General features: G+C 45.3%; 1 protein-coding gene across 4 annotated transcripts in view; it reads right to left on the bottom strand.

Moving 5' to 3' along the window:
* The window catches only part of CACNA2D2 (calcium voltage-gated channel auxiliary subunit alpha2delta 2), a 129,297-nt gene that overhangs the window by 94,476 nt on the left and 12,361 nt on the right, over nt 1-22,460 (bottom strand). For all 4 annotated transcript variants that reach the window (XM_072420376.1, XM_072420379.1, XM_072420375.1 and 1 more), the window contains exon 2: nt 6,226-6,307. In XM_072420376.1, coding sequence (XP_072276477.1) covers nt 6,226-6,307 — 82 coding nt within the window. The remainder of the gene's footprint in view (nt 1-6,225; nt 6,308-22,460) is intronic.

Genomic DNA, 22,460 nt, shown 5'->3' with positions numbered 1-22,460 from the left:
ACTGCATCCAAAAATTAAATGATGGGGTCACCCCCCTCCAATAGATGCAATGTAATGGAGAAAACATGAATACCTAATCAAAAGGCCTTCAGTACAACCATGTAGAAGGGGCAGAGACACAAACTACTGGGGGGATCGCCCCATTGTGGGAGCGGCAGAGACACAAACTGTAAAGACAAATAATTTCTTATATATTTTTAAATTTAAGTTTAGTTTTAGATCAGAAGCTTCCAGAGTTTTATAAATTGAAAAAAGTGAGAAGTGAAATTGGAGGAAGTTTGGGGAGAATAATAGGTTACTTGAACAGCTTTATGAACAGTTTATGGAAGGGCTGAAATTTATAATTAATTTTCTATTCAACATTTTAGAAATATTGGCCCCGATTGTCATGTATAAAGTGGCCCCTCATTCTGCCCTGGCCACCCCACCACCCCCAGCACTGTATAATGTCCTCTTTGTGCAATGAGCCAATAGCACTGGCAGATTTGATCTAATAAACCCCCGGTAGGATGGGCGGCACAGTGAGATCTGCAGAGATAGAAAACGCCAGGATTTGCTGTTATCTTTCCCAACACCTCAATCTGTCCACTAGGTGAAGCTTATCAGCCAATCACAGCTTGCAGCCAGTCTGATTAATGGCGTGTCCGCAGAGAAGCTTGCAGACAGACAAGGTGTGCCAAGGTCTGAGCAGATTACAAACACACAACCCAGCGAGACAACAGCCCCAACCACAGTGAAAACAAATAAACACAACCCAGCCAGAGGGTCCAGAACCAACGCAGCCATGCCACATCTCTCAGAGCTCCTTAATCTTACATTTGTACTGAGATCATATTGAAAGGGCCACTGATTACTTAAAAGACAACCCCACCGAAACTGATTCTCCCTTTATAACAAGTTGGACCACCTGTTGGGTTCTTCTACACTAAGTGAAAAAATTAATACACCCTAAAAAAATGATTGACTTCGTGCAAGGTATTTTATTGATTCACTTCATTCAAACAGTATGCACAGATAAAGTTGACATATTTTAAAAATGACCCTTTTTTCATTTATTATTTACCCCCCCCCCCCAGAACCTGGCATTGTAGTTTGTGTCTCTGCCCCTCCCACAATAGGGAGATTTCCCTGTGAGGGGTATGATGGGCAGTTTGCAGGGGGTACTTTTTCCTGAACAAATAAAATGTAGAGTTTAGGGTCAATTTAAAGGAGTTGTCCATCCCAAAGTCACACCGTGGCTGAGTATTCTTCATGAAACTAATGGAAGGATCTGGGAATAACAATGGACAGATCTTACCCCTGGAGGTGATACAAGGGGGAGATGGGGGTCCCAGTAACCATACAAATCTGAAGTCTACTTGGGTGAAGTTTTCCTAAAGGAGTCCTCTGCCTTCAGCCCATGTTCTGGATCTTTCTATTTATCTCTCCTTTCCCTGCAATGTTTCTTCTGTGTTTTCCCTCCTCATCTCTTTTTCCTCTGGTGTTTATCTCCATTCCTTTACTGCACTCTGGATACAGCGAAGTCTTGTGCAGAAAATGCAGCGGTGCAAAGTCGTATCTCAGGGCGACCGAGCCTGACAACTGCGCCCGAGCGGATCAATCCACAGATAAGAGCCCAGCAGGCAGACAGGGGCCCAGAACATATTTCAGGAACCTGAAAGGTGGGGGACCCTTTCACAGAACAATGGGCGAGGGGTCACAGTGATATTTCAGCTCCTATAATTCCCTGGCCCCCGGTTATTGATTTCCGCAGTGCTGCGCGCGTACATTTGCGGCTTTGAGGGTCTTTCACAGAAGCGTGATTAGATCTGCTGCGATTAATCTCTCCGGAGGAAAAACACGGTGAGATTAAATAAGATTAATCACCAAGGTGGAGGAAAAAAGGGAAAGCTTGTCTAACGCCGCTCGCAGGAAAACATTACAAAGTGGGCCACTAATTGTGCGAGATTACACATCCCCAGACTGCCGCAACGCTGCGCAGGGACGAGCCGCCATATTTATCACAGACCCTGTGGAGGGTGAGGGGTCGGATGTGAGAGAGAGCTGGTCTGATGTTGTGTCCATCTATGATCTCCACCATTTCACACCGTCAGCCTCATGTAAAAGTTCAGCTGGTGTGCAGGGGAATTTATTATAAAGGGTTGCAGGTGACAACAAGTGATCAGTTAGATGAGTGAATATGGAGTGAATGGGAACAGAAAAAAAAAGTCCTTTTTATCTCTTTCAAATGTATTAATATTACTCCTAATATAATACTAATAATCCATTTTCACTTGACTCTCCAATCATCTTCTACAGAGCAGCAATCAGACTGTCCTACATGCACATGTGTAATAGGGGGAAAGATTGGAGTGAGCTTGGACCAATCAGCGCATTTCCTTCCTTGTCCAATCAGCAGCCTTTGAGTGGGGAGTAGACAACACTTGTTCCCTAATTCTAACAGAGGGAAGTGGTGTCACCTTTCTGGCTGGAATCATAAAATTGTCCAGATATGCAACTTTTTTGGCAGACAAGTAACAAATGTGTATTTATCTGCTGGATGAGATTCCCCTTTAATGATCCAGGTTGAAGGTTCTGAATCATCGGCCGGTAATATTCCAGGAAGCACAGAGTAGACTGAGGAAATGCTTCCTCCTGCCTGCAGCAGACTGTAAGCATGACCTCAGTACAGGCAAAGTCACGGACTGAAAATGGTGAAACTTTTCTGAAATATGAGACTGTCGCTGTTTATAGTGGCAGGACTGTATTCATGCAGATTATTGACAGGTCCTCTTTTTTTTGTTTGTTTATTTGCAGCCCTCCCCTTACAAGAAAAGGCGATTGGTTTATTTGTGGTTTTGTTGCTTACTTGATTGGAAAACAATATCCTGCGCCACGTGAATTAGGTGACATTAATGTGATTCCTGCAGACGTCGCAGGATAACATCCTCAGACAGCAGCAATATTTGGTAATTTGCGTGCTAATGTCCCCTTGACTTGTCACCAGCCACCCGAGGTGGTATCAGCAGCCCATCGGAGCACAGCGCTCATCCCCCGGTCATCCTCCCTGTGACGAGTGATTTAGTGCTAATTAAAGAGATTATTGCAACATTACCCCCCTCACCGCAGCTCCCCCGCCAGCCAGAAGAGTTTCCTCCGGGGTCCACAAAGTCCAATCAAGATCCTTCACCATCTCCAGGAACATGGCAGCCTGTCGCAGGGCGCCATTCGCCAGAGAGGCCGCCACCAGCACTGAACGCACATTAATCACCACCCGGGGGGACAGGTCCTAGGCTGATTCATTTGTCAGCTCCACAAAACTTATTGTGGGCACATTTACATCTCATTTGCATGTCATTAGCATAGGGAGCACTGAGAGGAGCGCAGGGAGTTAGAAGGAAGCCGCGTGTTCTCAAGAAGAATCTGGAGAAGTGGGCAAGGAAGACACATCACAGACACATCACAAACCCAGCCAATGGTATGGACCAAAGCGGGATGTTGGAGAACCACAAGTGACAGCATGCCTGGAGACTTAAGACTCCCCCGCAGTGCCCAAAACTTCTTCACCCATTAATTGCTCCAAACCCAGAACTGCACCGCATTCCACAACTGAAATATCCAACCCCAAGGGAAAGAAATCCCCACCAGATCAATACAGAGCTGTAAGATCCTACAGAGCTTGACATAAATATCATTTCAATATGTGCAGAACAGCTGACACTCTAATGTCCCCCCACAGTCACACACTATTATTATACATTTATTTAGCACTGACATATACCACAAGGCTGTACAGAGAATGCTAAGCCAGTCCCATTAGTCTCTGTACAGAGGAGCAACAATGACAATATTATTCACTCACAATATCGCCTTAATACGCCATGTCCATGTTGCACACATTTTATCCCCCCCCCCCCTATAATGTTCTGTGACAACTTTTGACCCTCCAGTTGCCTCTGCCCGTCATCCTGTGCCCGCTATACATTACAGAACCAGCTGAATCAGCAAACATTATCTATAACCCAGGGGCAGCCAGGAGCTGAGATTACAGATGCTGATCACCAATAATAAAGTTTGGCTGAATATTGGAACATATTTGGCATAGAAAATCTCTACAATATCAACTGAACTCAGATATGAGTGATGTTTTCTATTTACCTGTTATTGGGGTTCAGCAATACATTTAGGGGGGTTATCCCCATCTCTTGTGATCTGTAACATGAGGATAATTGACACACACACACAATAGTGAAAACCTGTGCATCATAGTGTGTTATGGTGTCACCAGAACAGGAAGTAAGGGGTCTCCACCCACATCAGGATCAAGGACTACAAAATCAAACCTGATAAATATTCTAATCCTTCCTTGTGTCTTGCAAATTTGTATTGACTTTTCCCCTGTATTGAAATTGCTTCCTCTGATTTCACTGCACAACGAGTTTCTCACAATGTACATTAGAAGCTGCAGCAATCAGATAGAGCCCACCTCATTTCCTGGCTGGAGGACATCCAGCATCATTTAGCCCCTCCTACCCCTGCTTGACTATCCCTGACCCCACCCCTTTCATTGATTGGAATTTGGTAATTTTATTCATGAAACTCAGTCTCATAGGTGGGTGTTATCTATGCACATATATCCTGCCTAGGACCGCCCACCACTCCAGACTTACATCCAATCATTAAGGAATTTTGGTTTGTACTCCTCCCAAGAGCCACCCACTGCTTGCATTAGGGCTGAGGGCTTTTCAGAGGAGTAATAGGGCTGGGGAGGCTCTAATGATATCAGAAAGCCATGAACAGCACCATGCTGGCTCCTCCCATCAGCCATAAACTGCCTGCATTGCATAAAGTACTAATGGGATAAAAAAAAAAAAAAAGCGAAAAAAATGGCGAACAATATAAAACTCCTGTGTGGTGACAGACACATAGTTTGTCAGGGTGTTGGTTTTACATGGAAAGGTTACAAACGTGATAATTGGTTGCATTCATTGGTTTTGGCAGTTCATCGCTCCCTGCGGCACTTCAAAATTATTATTTGGCGGAAGGTGCGGTGATCGGGGGGGGGGGGGAAATCTCATCATCGCTTGGGATGGTGTCCCTAATGAAGATAATAAACAATGTATGGATGGCAGTGACAACCTCCAGAGAGGCCACTGCAGGCGCAGCCTCATTCATTATTCATGAGAGGCGGCCTCATTATGCAAATTCATTGAAAGACACAACATATGTTTCTGGTGGCAGTGCAGGGGAGGGGGGCCGGGGGGTTCTCGGGTCACATGGAACACGCGAGACTGCGGCTGTCTGCCAGGAGGGAGAATAAAACCGGGATTGGACGAGATTACCGGGGGAATAAAACTGAGGGATTTATCTATCATCACAGAGACAGATGGAGTCTGGGCGCACGGGTCACTGGGGGCAAAAACTTTTCAATATACACCTCCAAGTCAAAAGAGATTCACTCCTCCAGCAGCAATATTAGGGAGAGAAACTACAGGGGGGGAAATCTCCCCATTGTGGAACAGGCAAGGACACAAACTGCTGGTGGGAAATCTCTCCATTGTGGGAGGGGCAGAGGCACAAACTACTGGAAGGAAATCTCCCCATTGTGGGCAGAGACACAAACTACTGGAAGGAAATCTCCCTGTTGTGGGCAGAGACATCTTTGGTCATTTTATTCCGTTATTGGAAATCATGGGATTCTCAGCAACAGTGAAATGATTTGTGAAGCTGCAACACTAACATTATAGACAGTCAGAAATGGAAAAGACAATTTATTGCCCCCTATGGTCCTGCACCATGTATGTTGTGATAAGGGAATGATTCTTGGTTAAAAATATTTTCACATTTTTTTATCACAGTAAAAATACTGCTTCCAGCCCTCCCCCTTCAGTGTTCTGTGCTGGCAGAGTTAGGTAAGTGCCACACCCCTAATAATAAACACACCCCCAATCACAACCCCACCCACACAGCTGCCACACCCCTCACTGTCCATTCCTTTGCCCCTTCACCTGTACTGTGGAGGAATAGAGGGGTTATATCTGATCAGACTGACGAATGACTGAACTAGGAGGGGAATATGTGATTATAGATTATAGGTATCTTTTGGGCTGTGAAGTCACTGCTGTAAGATTTTGAATACTGATGTTGTTCATACAACATACAATGTCCTTTGTAAAGATTCACCCAGTACCCCTCTGCCCCCCATGTAAAAGTGTCCCGTGACCTAAACGGTTCACATGTACTCACCCCTTGCAGCTGTTGAGCCCCGGCAAAGTTCCGCATGACCTGATGAAACTCGCGCTCCAGCCGTGTGGCCCAGTACTGCATCCTGAAAAAGAAAAGAAGACAACGGGTCAGAGGGGCCCACAACCCAAAACGGGGTAACTATCTAACATGGCAGATTGGCAATAGGGGTAGGGTAGGGGCACAGAGGTAATAAATCATTAGGAATAAAATTGTGACATGATGAATGGAGAAGGTGAAGCGGCAGCGGGGTGAGCCGGTGACACGAAGTGACGAAGTCTCATTAATGGAGGCCGCTGCAGCTTCATTAAACGCTAAGCACAGAGGTGTCCCCTCCATCAAAGGGAAGCAGAACATCCGGCCAATCAATACAGAATTATCAGAGTGGAACAGCGGTGTCTGTGCCGCCGGGCAACGTCCCTTCCATGTCCCCATCATTCAACACCTAGACATGGCAACCGCACGCCAGCACTAATCACAATTAGGCTTCCGGCATCCAGGACCAAACCGCGTTATTGTAGCGGCAATCCGACTTACCATTCACTCCACCGATCCCTGAATTTAACTTCCGAAACATTTCACGAAGACGCTGAGAACACAAATTATCAGATCTGCTTACAATTTGATCCAGGTAGGTTCAGCCTCTGTGTCGCCATGTTTTAAAGTAGAGACCCAAATTCCCAGGTGTTGGCTCATGTGACTACTAATGAGGGGATTCTGATTGGCTGGTTCTCTCCCGATTCCTCTCAGTCAAGGAAGTGAATGGTGGCTTTGGATTATGCCTGAACAAAGTCAGGGGGAGCACTGAGACCCCGATTCCCGGATGTGTCTCACTGACGCATTTTATATATTCTGTGTATTTCCAGTGCTCCCCCTACCCTCTCTGCACACATAGGCCATTGTTTAATCAGGTCATGTGACCCCGATATCTGAGAATGGGGCAAGTTGGGCCACAAGCAAAGGAGGCAGAGCGGCCCAGAAGGAGTTAATGACTGCGATGACACGGGCATCTTTCTCTGGTTAGAATAATGGCTTCTTTCACAGGCCGACAGACTCCAAATTACCTGTGAAATATATTTCCCCAGGCGCACAATCGGCACTCATATAAATTACCCAGTTTAATGGCCGATGGAATTTTTTTTTCTGCCGCCATCAGATATGCGAGACTTCAGACAGGGTCTCTTCGCTCCGGTGGCAGGTAGAAGCCCCTAGCACTGCGCTCCACACCAGAGTGAATCTTCTCTATCCAATGACAAATATTCAGGGGTCAAATGCCCACCAGAGCCGACCACACAGCACCACAGGTCATAAAGTCTGCTGAGACAATCCACAGGAACCCCCATAACACGCTGTCAAGGCTGCATGGGAATTTTGTATTGTAGTGTGCAGCCCCCTACTGTATTGGTGTATTGGGGGTGTAAACACAAAAATGTGCATTTTACTGAAGTGCTAAAACTGTGAATAAGCCCCCTATGGATGCGACTAAAATCCTGTAAGATTCCCCAAACTTTTCATGGGCCAACCTGGATAAGGACACAGCACCTAAAATACCAGATGCAGACTGCATCAATCTTTACTTCTGGGACACCCAGAGATCCAGCTTATATCCCTCTGTCCCCCATAACTGACTGCTCCTCCACCTCAATGTCCCCCATAACTCCTCCACCTCAATGTTCCCTATAACTGCCCGCTCCTTCATCCCAATGTCCCTCATAACTGCCCGCTCATCACCCCCAATGTCCCCCATAACTGTCCACTCCTCCACCCCAATGTCCCCCAGAACTGCCCGCTCCTCCACCCCAATGTCCCCCAGAACTGCCTGCTCCTCCACCCCAATGTCTCCCAGAACTGCCCGCTCCTCAACCCTAATGTCCCCCATAACTGTCCACTCCTCCACCCCAATGTCCCCCATAACTGTACACTCCTCAACCCCAATGTACCCCATAACTGTACACTCCTCCACCCCAATGTACCCCAAAACTCTACACTCCTCCACCCCAATGTCCCCCATAACTGCCCATTCCTCCACCCTCATTCCCCCATAAGGGTCCATTCTTCTGTTCCCATATCTGCCTGCCTCTCTGCCCCCAATAACTACCTCCTAATCCTCCCCCTCTACCCAAAAACTATCCATCCCTTCATTCTCCATAACTTCCATATCGGTTTGTCCTTCAGCTTCCACAGACAGACTTGCACACCATGTGCATTATTCACTAGCCTCACTTCCACCTTATACTGAATGATCCACTTTAGCTCTATTCAAACCTGCACTGCATCAATGGCCCTCTTACAATGAACGGGCCCCTAAAGAGACCCTGTCAGATTCCTGACTGATGCCCCCCATCATGGCTGTGGCTCCATCCCTCCAACCCCAAGGACCCATTTGCCTCTCGGTATTCTGGTGTACTGCATTATTGCAGATGCATTTTTTCATGCATAATGTGTGTTGTGTTCAGGCAGTCCATTTAAACAGCAATGCACCAAACAGACCTGTAATGCACCCCAACGTATGGTAGTGCATAATTGTGCCGCATTGTCCTAAAGCTATACTAATGAACATCACTGTTCAACAACCCACTAATGCATGTAATGTGTCTATCAGTAATGCATTGTACCACAAATGTGTGAATGGGCCGTAAATAACATCCCAGTCCTGTACTGATGAAGGGAGGAAGGAACCATGGCACGCGGCAGGAAACACAATCATCGCAAATTTTTGGATACTTGTAAATGTGATGCATGTAAACGCAGGTAACAAGGCAAGTTAATGTACCGCAAGGCTCTAAATGAGCCCCAAATCTTCCCTATTCTGCACAATTAGGAGAATTTAGGGCAGAACATTCAGATTGGAGGGTCCCGGCTGTGACAGGTCCATTTTTCTGCAGTCTTACAATCGGCCCATCACCCTGGTGGCATGTAGACCTACGCATGGAGGAGCCATCACTACAATTATACTAAATATGCAAGACGCAGCCCCGATTCCCCCCAGAGTGACAGGCTGTCGGAGAGGACGGGAAGATGGCACTTGTTACACACCGTAGGACACCGGGAAGTAATCTGTCCCCGCTTCCAGCACAATTTCCCATCATGAATCTTCCTGTAGCATTGATTAGCACACGAGGAGGACAAAACTGAGGCCCGGCAAAATGCACGCTCAGGGGCGACTGAGCTGAACCCCTTCACCATGGCAACCCCGGCGTCTCCCGACAGGGCGGCCAGCACAGGGAGAGGACATTCTGCGTTATGTCTGTTTATGCTGCACACGCATTCGGAGAAATCAAATGTTTAAGAGGACAAGGTCAGTCAGGAAAAGGGGGAGTGTGTGAGAAAGTGTGCTCCTGCATAGGGGCCCCGGATTTTACTCAGCCAACAGGGGCTCCAAGTCAGTTCAGTGGGGGCCCTCAGTCCATTTCTGCACAGGGGCTTACTGTTGGTTACATCCGCCACTGATGATAACCATCAGAGGGCCACAACGTGACAACCAGCGCTCTGCGTCATCCCAACAACCGGCCCAACACTCCCCACACACCAATCCTGTACCTTATCAGAACTTTTACTTGTTTTCAGAATTCTGATATTCAGCTCCCCCCACAAATGTGTCAGCTGTTTAATTTTCTCATTTTGATCAAAACTTTAACTGTGAAAAGATTGTAGGGCGGAATCAATAATCGCTTGATGAAAAAAAGGAAAATCATTTAACCCCACAGACCCCCCAACCCTCCCCGAAAACATATACCTCCCACTGACCATTTCACCAAAATGCAACCCATTCCTGTGATTGGTTCTATATACAACACTGCGGTATATGTTAAAAAAAAGTATAATTATAGTGTGTGACTGTGGGGGAGTTATTAGAGTGTCAGCTCCTCTCTACAGAGACTGATGGAACTGGCTCAGTGTACAGTGCTGTGGTATATATCAGAGCTATAGCAATGTATAATAATAGTGTGTGACTGGGGGGGGCTTTGGAGTGTCAGCTCTTCAGTACAGAGACTGATGGGACTGGCTCAGTGTTCTCTGTACAGCACTGCAGAATATGTCAGAGCTATAGAGGCATAACAAAAAGATTTATATTAATAAACATGAACGCTGGTCCAGTGGACTACATAAACCTTGACACCCTTATAAACCATTCGCGACCCTCCACTGATGATGGATTCATAGGCAGTCCCTGTATATTCAGCGGGGAGGGGGTACAGTGCAGATTGCACAGATTATATCCGTATATAGCGGCTGCGTTCCTCCTGCATAATGCGCGTCACGTCATGGTGATATATAGCACCACATGTTATAAATAAATAGATCTCGGCATGCAGCTAGCAAATATAGAATTTACGTGCTTTCAATGCATATTGCGCTGCGTGGTATAAAGACATGCATCATTCTGCTTTATAAATGCATCCGCTTCCTCGCCTAAAATCCTAAGACTGATCTAGCTTTATTTCCAGCAGCTGTAAGGGTTAATTTGCTGTGGGCCCAGTGGGTGTCACATTCAGACCGACCGCCATCTACTAGTGCAGACCATTAGCAGCCGCTTGTGTCAACATCCCACCGCCATAGAACTTAATACCCAATCAATAAGCTATGAACTGCCGCAGGCCCGGGGGAGCGGAACCAGCTCGCCTCTACAGTACAGAACTATACACATGTGATATATGACCGAGAGATTGGCACATGTGATGACTGGCAAACCCGGGAGGATGGATGGGGTTGTATGCAATACCCATATCACAGACACCCCGTGCAGCAATATTGTTATGTAGCAGGCGATGCTACAATTGTTTCAATTCTTCACTTCTCTCAATCTGCATCCCATCATGTGTGAAAACTGAATTTTAGACAATTTTGTAAATTTATTATAAAGAAAAAACTGAAATCTCACATTTCCATATTCAGACCCTTTACTTAGTAGAAGCCCATTTGGCAGCAATCAGAGTCTTTTGGGTGATGATGCCACAAACTCTACACCTTTGGATTGGGGAAGGGGGGATCTTCTACTTTGCATATCGTTTTGCACCAACACTTTAGCTCAGGTGACTCCCAATGTCTGAGATGTTTCTGCCCCTTGATTTGAGGTCACCTGTGGTAAATTGATTGGACATGATTTGGTAAGGTGCCACCTCTCTATAGCTAACAATCACCAAGCCATGAGGTCACAAGAACAGCCTGCAGATTTCAGAGAAAGGATTGTTACAAAGCTCAGACCTGGGGAAGCTACAAAAATATTCCTGTTCCTCTGAAGGTTCACCAGAGCTCAGCAAATACCACCCAAAGGATTCAGAGTGAGGAAAAAGATTCTCTGGCTTGTTAAAATGAAAATAGAACCATTTGGCCTCAATTCTAAATGGTATGTCTGGAAGAAACCAGGCACCTCTCATCACCTGCCCAATACCATCCCAACTGTGAAGCATGGTGGTGTGCAAAGTGCCTGGATCTCCTCAATGAAAACCTTCACAGTGCACAGGACCCCAGATTGGGTAGAAGGTTCACCTGCCAACATGACAATGACCGAAAGCACAGCAAAGACAAGGGCAGGGGGGAGGGGGGGTGCCTAGGGACAAATCTGTGAATGTCCTAGAGGGGGTCCCGGCCAAAACCCTGACGTGACCCCTATGAACATTTCTGGAGAGACCTGAAAATGGTTGTCCGCGGATAGTTCCCACCCAACCTGAAAAGTGTGCCCCTTTCCTAATCATGTCCAATCAATTCACCACAGGGGGGCGCCAATCAACTTACCACAAGTGAAACATCCCAGAGACTGGGAGACACTTGAGCTAAAGTGTTGGTGCAAAAGGTCTAAACATTGATTTACAAAGACCAGAAAACCACCCAATCCCGGTGTGCAAAAGTTGATGCATCATCACCCAAAAAGACTGGAAGCTGTAATTTCTGAAAAAGTAAGGAAGTTATGAGCCAGGATTTCTGACAGGATTAATGATTTTTTTGTACTAATATAACAAAACTCTCTAAAAGGGATTTAAAACATCCAGAAAGTTCTGTGCAGCTGGCGAGCGTCCGGAGCCTCTTATCTGCCATCACTTCTATATATAGCAAGGAATATGAGAGGACATTGTTTCTGCCCTCCGCCAATGTCCCAGCGTTATTGATATGAAGTTGAATCCTTTCATCTGGCAAATATTCTGGAATAATGGAGATAAGAGACTGGCGGCTGCCAAGTCACAAGTGGCTGAGACGTAGCGCCCATCCACCGCACCACGCTGACACCCCACTTATCTTGCAAATACTGAGAGGGGGGCAAGGAAGAGGTCAGTCACGCCCACTGCGCAATAAACAGAACTGCGGTGGCCTTGCAGCTGGAGGATACAACAGCAGCAGGGGGGGGGGGGGATCTCACAAATGGCGGATGCCAATGAGATAGAAAAAGCCATCAGGTGACTCCATCTGAAACTGAACAAACATTTCTAGGTTAGCACATTGTCACCAATATACCACAACCAAACCCTGCTGAGACCTGAACCTGGGGCCCCGGTGTTGCACTAGGCCCAGCGCTGATCACTACGTTACCTGTGACCCAAAAAGGGTTAAAAGACCTCCAGTTTTTACCAGGGATATCATACATGTCATTTACAGCAGCAGGGCCTCTGCAATGTGACAAAGAGCAAAGCTGTAATATGAGACAGCAAACAGCCGGGTGTGTATATTTTCATCTCCTGCTGCAGCAGCTGTGACTGGAAGCAAAAAACACTTACAAAGGGGTATTAATTGCAACCTAAATAGTACAGACCCCTCCTCCACCCCATCATCACCCCCCTATCAGGCAAAAAAATGCTACACTTAAAATTCCCCTTGGACATGGAAAGCCTCCACCCCACAGCCAGGGGAGGCTGAGCAGATAATTCCACCTTGATTTATTTTTACTTTACAAAAAATAAATCAGCCCCTCCCTGGGAGTGATCCTGACACCTCCAGGACACTCAGCCATATTGTGGTGACAGGTCCTCGCCGACGCCTAAGTACGGCACCAATATTAATCTATTATAACCCCTCCTATTGTAAATACCGATAAATAATACATAATTCTGGAGATAATACACATGGTGTCACCAACAACATGTGCAGGTGATACATAGATACATTGTAAAAAATCTTACCATTCACACCTTGTGATCATTCACATTGATCTCAGATATATTACATGATCACATGACCATCTGATTATTTTATGTGATAAAAGTATGTACGCCCCAATCCAATGATGGGGTTCAGGTGTCCCCAGTGAAGGGTCCTGGTAATCCTCCATCATACAAAGACATTGTAGACAATTGTGCTCTTCCAGCCTTGTGTTTTTTTTTTTATGGTGAAGACCTTTTTCTGTTCCCCCAAGACTGTGCTCTGTGGTACAAAGCCAGCTCCATAAAGACATTGGGTCACCAGTTTGGTGTGGAGGAACTCGAGTGTTCTGCACAGAGCTCTGACCTCAACCCTACCGAACACCTTTGGGATGAATTGGAATGGTGAGCCAGGTCTTCTCATACAACACCTCACTAATGGGGCAAATCCAATCCATCAGCACCTGACCTCACCAATGGGGCAAATCCAAATCATCAGCACCTGACCTCACCAATGGGGCAAATCCAAACCATCAGCACCTGACCTCCCCTCTGGGGTAAATCCAAACCATCAGCACCTGAACTCACCTATGGGGTAAATACAAACCATCAGCACCTGACCTCACCTATGGGGCAAATCCAAACCATCAGCACCTGACCTCACCCTATGGGACAAATCCAAACCATCAGCACCTGACCTCACCCTATGGGGCAAATCCAAACCATCAGCACCTGACCTCACCAATGGGGGCAAATCCAAACCATCAGCATCTGACCTCACCAATGGGGGAAAATCTTATAGAAAACCATAAGAGTGAAGGATGATTTATGGCCATAGAGGGGGGCAGTTCCCTATAAATTGCCATGGGGCAACATTTAAATGACCATGGTTTAGAATAGGAGGTCCTCCAAGTTTAGAGATCTGTGATATTCAGGTGACCACAACCTAAGAACACAAAAATGCCAACCTGGTTCAAATCCAATTAAATTAGTTGGAAGAAATCAGAGGGTATTCAGAAACTTTAAGGTGGAATTTGTATTTTTTATTGGCCGTTCTGTAATTGTCAATGACAGGCATGGCAGGGCTCAACCAACCAGGCCACCAGATGATGACTCAGATTGCCTAAATTGTAATCTGAGGTCAGAGTATATTACATTCAACTCCACCACAAAGGGGGGGGGGACAACTCCATAATAATCACCATGGATTGGGATGTCCAATAAGCTCCCCCAGGTGTGATGGTCAGGTGACTATTGTATTCTCCCTGGCTCCTCATTGGGGTGCCGAGGTTCATTTTCTGGGACTCCTCAGGTGAGGATGATGAAGGCTCCTCCCCACTTACATGTCAATTTGCATACAGGTACACACAAGCAGACACAATGATCATTTTTGTGCTTTGACCCATTAATATTCCTTTTCTCGGTAGTCCTAGAGTACTGCACACTCGTATGATATTCAGCTCTCCAATCATTTTCCTCAGATAGAAAAGTTTACATTGCTGTTTGTAGGGGGGTCACCAGGACAGGAAGTAAAGAAAATTCTCCCCAATGTGGACACAGATACAAGAGAGACTCTAACCCTGGTACAATCCTCCAGTTCCTGCACCCGGTACAATTGATATTCCCCCACCTGCCGATTGTCTTCTGAAATAATTATTTCAGCATTGAAAATGATTTGTCGCTGGAATAAATATCTCTGATTGGTCAGAGGGAAAGAGTTTCGTCTTTCATGCAGCTGAGTTTTCCTTTAACGTGGTGACACTGTGCTCAATATTTACCTTATAGACAAATAAACGATGCAAACACAAGGATTCTGTGTCACAGATCAATAATTATTGATCTGTATGGTAAAAGCAGCATCTATGCCGACAGATAACATTACAGACATGGAAATACGTTGGGTGTCCCCAGGGTCCGCAGGGAGATGGGCCGATACCCTACCGCAATGTCAGGAAGGCTGGGGTCACATGACCAGCAAGGAAAAGTGATTGGAAGCACTACAATTGTATCAATGTATTCATAGATGGAGAGGGAATGGCTGAAAATACCCTGAAAGGGGAGGGGGGGGGGGGGGGTTCAATGACACCACCTGTCCTGAACATGGGGCAAAGGCTGAGGATCTATGTGTGATTGAGGACAGGTCAGAAGAGGACCTGTCATTCACTTCTGCAAGAATAAACTCCTGACACGCCGCAATATACAGCAAAACGGTAATTTTTTGGAAAAGCTCCAACATTTAATATTAGAAGGCCCTTCTTGGGCTCTAGTCAGTGATGTTGCCTAGACTGGGATGATGTCATCAGTCTGCTGCAGGCAGGTGGAAGCATTTCCTCAGTCTCTCTGTCTCCTCTGTACATACAGAATAAGAACAGATACTGAGAATTACACCCCGGGTACAGGACAAGCGAAGTGGTTCTGTGCAGAGCCCATACATACAGAATAAGAAGGGATAATGAGAATTACACCCCGGGTACAGAACAAGAGAAGTGGTACTGTGCACAGCCCATACAAACAGAATAAGAACAAGAACAGATACAGAGAATTATACCCGGAGGAAAAGGACAAGCGAAGCGGTACTGTGCAGTGTCGGTACATACAGAATAGGAACATATACCGAGAATTACACCCGGGGTACAGGACAAGAGAAGTGGTAATGTGCAGAGCCCATATGTACAGAATAAGAACAGAGGTTGGGAGGTGACCCTGGACAAAGCATTGTCTAATAATGGCGCCTCAACATTTCATGGGATGTGTGATTGAATCCAATAAAGTACTTAAATTATGGGGGAGGGGCAGAAACACTGAATTCTTTGGGTCTAGTGATCAGTATCCTTACATATCACAGAGCACCCCCCCCCCATGGCCACAACTTTATCTCTCGCCTTCCTATTGGATAATTGGGGACTCGGCCCCGGTGTTTCATAATTCACAATTATCAGGCGGTGACACCATTCACACAGTGGCCCTCTCAATATGATAAACGTAGATAATGTGACCCCGGCGTCTGAACTGCGACCTCGCCGTATTGCTGTCCCCGACCAACAGTGAGCGATGACAGAGACACAACAAGCCGACTTTCCTGACAAAAAAAAACACTTCAGGCGTTTTCAATTTCTGGGCCCTTGAAATGACACATTAAAGCAATTTGCGGAGTAATTAGCGCGGCTGATCTGCGACAAATGATTTCTTCATGTATCAGAAATTTCCGGTATCTGAGCGCACCGGGTCTGAGATGAGGGAGCGCTAAGTGATGTGGAGCGGGTGGGGATAATCGGTGAACATGACAGCGGCGGCTCCTTATCAGCGCTTTATCTGCAAGATGAAGGACGCGCGCGGAAAATCACCATCACAAAGCCGAATTAAGCGCTTTCTGATCTGTAATAGGCTGAAGCACCTCTACCGCGACACGTTACAGGCAATTAGACATGAAAAGAATTCCTTAACGATTCACTCATTTTTCACCCGTGCCAAGAATCCGAGCGCCAGAGCGAACGCAACGCCATGTCAAAGATACCCCGCAGAGGTTGCATCTGGCACTGTGCAGAGTCCATACATACAGAATATGAACAGATACTGAGAATTACACCCAGTGTGCAGGACAAGAAAAGTGGTACTGTGCAGAGTCCATACATACAGAATAGGAACAGATACTGAGAATTATACCCAGTGTGCAGGACAAGAGAAGTGGTTCTGTGCACAGTCCATACATACAGAATAGGAACAGATACTGAGAATTACACCCAGGGTACAGGACAGGAGAAGTGGTACTGTGCAGAGTCCATACATACAGAATAAGAACAGATACTGAAAATTACACCCAGGGTACAGGACAGGAGAAGTGGTACGGTGCAGAGTCCATACATACAGAATAAGAACAGATACTGAGAATTACACATGGGTTACAGGACAGGAGAAGTGGTACTGTGCAGAGTCCATACATACAGAATTGCCCCCGGCAGTAATGACACCTGTGGAAGTCACGCTGCATGAGAGGATGGTGCTGGGTGGTGCAGCAGGCACTGCAGGGTTAATCGGATTTGTTTGGTTCATTTATTTTTTAACATGATATTTTTAGCCAGGACGGTGCCCTGGTTTCAGCAGCATTACTCCCACTGCTGGGAACTGTCTGGAAATGACATTATAATGGAGGATCGCAGAGCTGCACTCAGATTCTGATCCCAAATCCACTTTAGAATGCAGGGTGATCAGGCCAATTACAGCAGAACAGAGGATTATGGGAAATAATGGGGCAGCTATGATGGTGCAGGAGCTTCATCCACCTGCAGAATAATGAGAGAGCAAAGGATTGTAGGAAAAATAGGGATTAGTATATCCTGGGAGCCACAGAACAGAATTCAAAGAGGACCGGTCATCAGATGTATTTTATGGAAAGTAAATTATGCTGATCATTATAATGCTTTAATTCATTTATTAACTCTTAAAGTGATCACAGTGCTCACTCAGCCTGCAGCAGACTTATGACATCATCTCGGCCTAGGCAACGTCACTGATTGGAGCTTCTGATTAGAGACGCAGGGAATCTTTCACACAACACCACTTTCAAAAAATATTTACAGGACGTCTGATCCCTTCGCATCCAATCCAGAACCAGAAATTCCTTACAATTGGTCTGCTGGTAAATTCTCTCCATATTCCCAGCCAATCAGTTCACTCCAATAGTGATGAGATTGGAAGACCGGGAAAATCACCCTTTAAAGGCTAAGCAGCAACGCAAAGCAAATATAAATCCAGGGGCCCAAAGGCACAACAGTCCAGACCATGCACCCACTTGGGGCTCTAGAGAAGGTGAGGGCCCTGGGCAATGGGCCAGTTTGCCCCTTTTCCCAAACTGTCCCTGGGTAAAAGACTAAAAACTTGAAGGTAGAAAAGCCAGGTATCTTCTGATTATTCTAACCTCTCCACTCACCCAGGAGCATTTTGTAGGGGCAAAACCTCCCCAATCTTCAAAATTACAAAAGGCCATCAAAATGGAGCAAAAATGAAGTCAAGGCCCCCGATATTCACAAGGTCATCAAAATGGAGCAAATATGAAGTCAGGGACGCTACTGCACAACAGTCCAGGCTGCCACTTGGGGCTCTGAACTAGGTGAGGGCCGTGGGCAATGGCCCATTTTGCCCCTTTCCCCCAAATTGGCCCTTGGTAAAAGTTCAAAACTTGAATGTAGAAACACCATGTGTCTTCTGGTCACTCTAACCCTTCCTCTCCGCTTGGGGGCAGTTGTAGGGGCAAACCCTCCCGATTCTTCCCAGGGCAGGTGGTACCAGTGGTGTAGAAGGCATTGATATAACTAACATAATGTGATGTCAAAGCACTGCGGCGGTGCCATGGCACCCATATATGGCGGATGAAGCCCGGTGCCCGTGTACCATCGATATTCCTGAGCGTATCGCGCTCAGCCGCCTTCTCTTGGCTTAAGCCAGGTTTCCATTAACCTGCGGCTGACCTCTCCGCTCCTATCACAGAGGGGGCTAGCGGGGCAAGGGGGGGGGGGGCGAGCGCAGCATGCTCACTGCACGATAGTGATCTCCTGAACCTGATTAGCAGTTTATGGACCGGGACAGCAGATTGTGTAAAGCTTTCATCTGCTGGCAGCGCCAATTGTCAAGAGGGAAAAGGAAAGGGGGGGGGGAAGCGGTGGGAGAAATAGGGGAGATGGCAGAGGGAAGAGGAGAAAGTTCTGCAGCGGCAGAGATAACGGCGAGACGCAGTGTTCCCGAAATTAACCTACTTCTGAGCTGAAAAGGAAATCAAGGACCTTCTTAAGAAATGAGGTCCTCTTTAAGATGAGCGAGATAGCGCGGAAGAAAGCCACCACAAAAGGCGATTTTCAGCACTAGAGTGGCGAGGCGGAGGATTATCAGCGCCCACTAATACTCTGGACACCGAATCTGTGATGGGAGCTGGGGTGGGGGACAAATTCTCCCCCCCGTCTCATGGGCCCCGGGAACGCAACTAAGATCACCATTCATCGCACTGCGCAGCAAGCACTCCACAGAAGTGCATTTTGTGCCAGACAAAGCAACAAATAGGTCGATTTCCCAGAAGCCTCACAATACAGGTAAAAGTAAAGATTCAGAACAAGAAATTAATCTCCCTCCCACTGATACCATAACTGTGAGATTTATGTGTCAATTTATACCATAAATGTTTTCACTCCAGATTTATCCAAGACCTACCCAAAATGTACCCAACTTCTACCCAAAATTCACATTTTTTACATTGGATTTATTTGGAAAATATAGCAAATGTTGGTTTGCATCTTTTCTAATGTAATGTAGAAAGACATTTGTGCAAATTTAGGGTAAAAGCGGAGTGAAACTTGAGTGAAACATTTATAAATAGACTTGTTTTAAATTCAATTATTCTTCAACCGATATTCACAAAACGTTGTTGTAAAAGTGCGGAGTGAAAAGGATGAAAAGTTGGAATGCAGCTGAAAGAAAAGAAAAAGCCAAAAAAGTAATATATTTTTAAAAAGTGATGCAACTTTGGAAAGGTTCAAATTTTTTTTTCATGGAAAGAACATTTTATTTTCTGAAGGTGATCAGATCTTTCCTCAGTTTTCCATCTGTGCTGATCTCAGCACCTGCTGCAGCATTTTGGCTTGTGATGTCCTACAAAGCTATACAATACTGTCTGAGTATCTACTGGGGTAATGAGACTGAGGAAATGTCTCCTCCTACCTGCAGCAGCCTGTTGACATCATCTCAGCCAAGACAAAGTCACTGATTGGAGCTCAAAGTTGACTTTTTTAATCAGAAAAGATTGAAGTTTTCTAAAGCATCCTGTTGCTGTATATTGTGAGGCCAGGATTCATCCATGCTGTAAATTTACATACAGAATTTACCTAATATACCAAGCCAAAATCTCTCCGCAAACTACATTATAGTACCACCCCCCGAGTGGTAACTGTACAATACTTAGGTATCTTGTAATGCAGCAAGACTTGAAATAAATACATGCTTGGTGAGGCCTGAACTGCCACCCTGCTATATTTTGGAGTGACAGAATTATTCAGAGAGATTGGAGATATATTAGGAACAGGATTATTCCACATTGTGATGGATCACATAATATATTGGATACTTTGTTACAAGATAGAAGCGTTCTCAGATAATCCAGTTCACGGGAACCTGAGCTGATCATCTGAGCGCGACGCAGACCGCCAACGTACGAGCTGCATTAATATTCAGGGGAAACTTGTCCTATCAAATTACTCGCAGCCAATGACATCACAGAGACCCAAAGCTACACGCAGCCAAAAGGTATTCATGACCTGATGAGAAGATACAGAACCAGGGGAGGAAAATGTTCAGGATCAGGAGAGTCAAACCTAAACAGAATGCAACAAGGTGGCAAAGGGCCACATTATATCCACAGAGGGCCAACAATGATCCAATTGTAAAATGAGGTGACAACACTTTGGTGGCTATTAATAAATTAATAAATAAAACTTGTAACATTTTATACTTGATAACAATAAACCATAAATGATCAAAATATTTGGTAGGAAAAGGCTTTGTGTCGCAATGATTACATTTTCCTACTGTAGGGAGGGTGAAGTGAGAGGAGCTAATGTCACCCAAAAATATCAGGGTGTTTGATCCAGATAACTTTAATGAGTGGGCACTTCAGTAAGGAGGAACGAGGAAATGCCATATAAGGGGGGGCAACCAATCATTTTGTAGAAGTGTTTTCTCCTATTACCTTCTGATTATACCATTTCTGCAAAGAAGAGGAGAGGAAGGGGGAGGAAAGAGGAACACTGAGAAAAAAGGACAAGAAGTGTAAAGCTGCATACACACTTGCAACAATTATCGTTGGAAATGAACGACTAACGACCAATCGTCCGATAATCTTTAACAAAAAAAGTGCACAACGACGCTGACTAACGAGGATTGTCGCTGGAGACGAACAACCGTCCCAACGGATCTGATTGAGCGACAATTGTTCACTATTGTTCATCTATTGTGTGTACGGTCGTTCAGTGATCGTGTATGTTCCTACAGTACACTTTCTCCTTTTACATGTCACTTCCTGCATCCTTCAAACGATCATATCTAGCGTGTGTACACTATTGGTGGATTAAATCTGAACAATCGTATTGTTACAACATGTACAGAATTGTGCACAATACAATCATTCAAAATAATCGTGCATAATCGCCCATAATTGTTAGTCGTTCGTTTTCTATTGATAATTATTACAAGTGTGTCTAGCTAAAGAGGAGAAGGACAAAGAAACAAGAGGAAATAAAAAAAAGGGAAAAGGAGAGAAAGGAGTTGAAAAGAAAAGAAAATTTCTATAGGGAAAAGGTGAGACGTAAGGACTAATGAGAGGAAAGTGGAGAAAAGGAAAATGGAAAAGGGAGAGGTGAATGAAGGAGAGGGAGGGAAGAATATGGAGACAAAATAAAAATATTAAAGATGGCTTTATTTTGGAAAAAAAAATATTAAAGATGAGAGAAGAGGAGAAGGTGGTAGAAGAGGAAAGGAAGTGGTGATAAAAAAAGGAATGAAGAGAGAAAGGAAGAGGAGAGATGAGAGGGGAGAGAAGGTAAAAAGAAAAGGGGAGGGCAGAAAGGGAGAATGAAAAGGGGACAGAAAAGAAGACAAATGACAGGAGAGGGGAGAAGATAATAAAAAAGAAGAAATGGGGACAAAAGGGAGGTAAGAGGAAAGGGAAATTAGGAGAGGGAACAAAGGGAGAGAAAAAGAAAAAAGTAGGGACGAAATTAAAAGACTAAAGAAGAGACAAAGAAGAGAAGGTAGAATAAAAAAAAAGAGAATGGAGAGAGAAAAGGAATGATAAGGGAAAGGAAAAGGAAAGAAGAATGGAGAGATAAGGTGAGGAAGAGAGATAAGGGGAGAAGAAGAGAATGGAAAAGGGAGAAAAGAAAGAAGAGGAGAACAGAGAAAGAAAAGGAACAGAAAAGAGGTCAAAGGACTTTAGAGAGGAGAGGAAATTAAAAAAAAAGAAATAGGAGTTAAGAGGAAAATTGGGGGAGGAGAGAGGTAAGAAACAAGGAGAGGGGAGAAGGAATATAAAGGAAAGTGAAAAAAGGAAGAAATAAAAATATTAAAGAAGATAGAAGAGAAGAGAAGATGATAAGGTGATACAAAAGGAAAAGGAGTAGAGAGAAAAAA

Source organism: Pyxicephalus adspersus, chromosome 8 (genome assembly GCF_032062135.1).
Source record: "Pyxicephalus adspersus chromosome 8, UCB_Pads_2.0, whole genome shotgun sequence".
Classification (NCBI taxonomy): Eukaryota; Metazoa; Chordata; class Amphibia; order Anura; family Pyxicephalidae; genus Pyxicephalus; species Pyxicephalus adspersus.
This window is presented reverse-complemented; position numbering and strand designations above follow the sequence as displayed.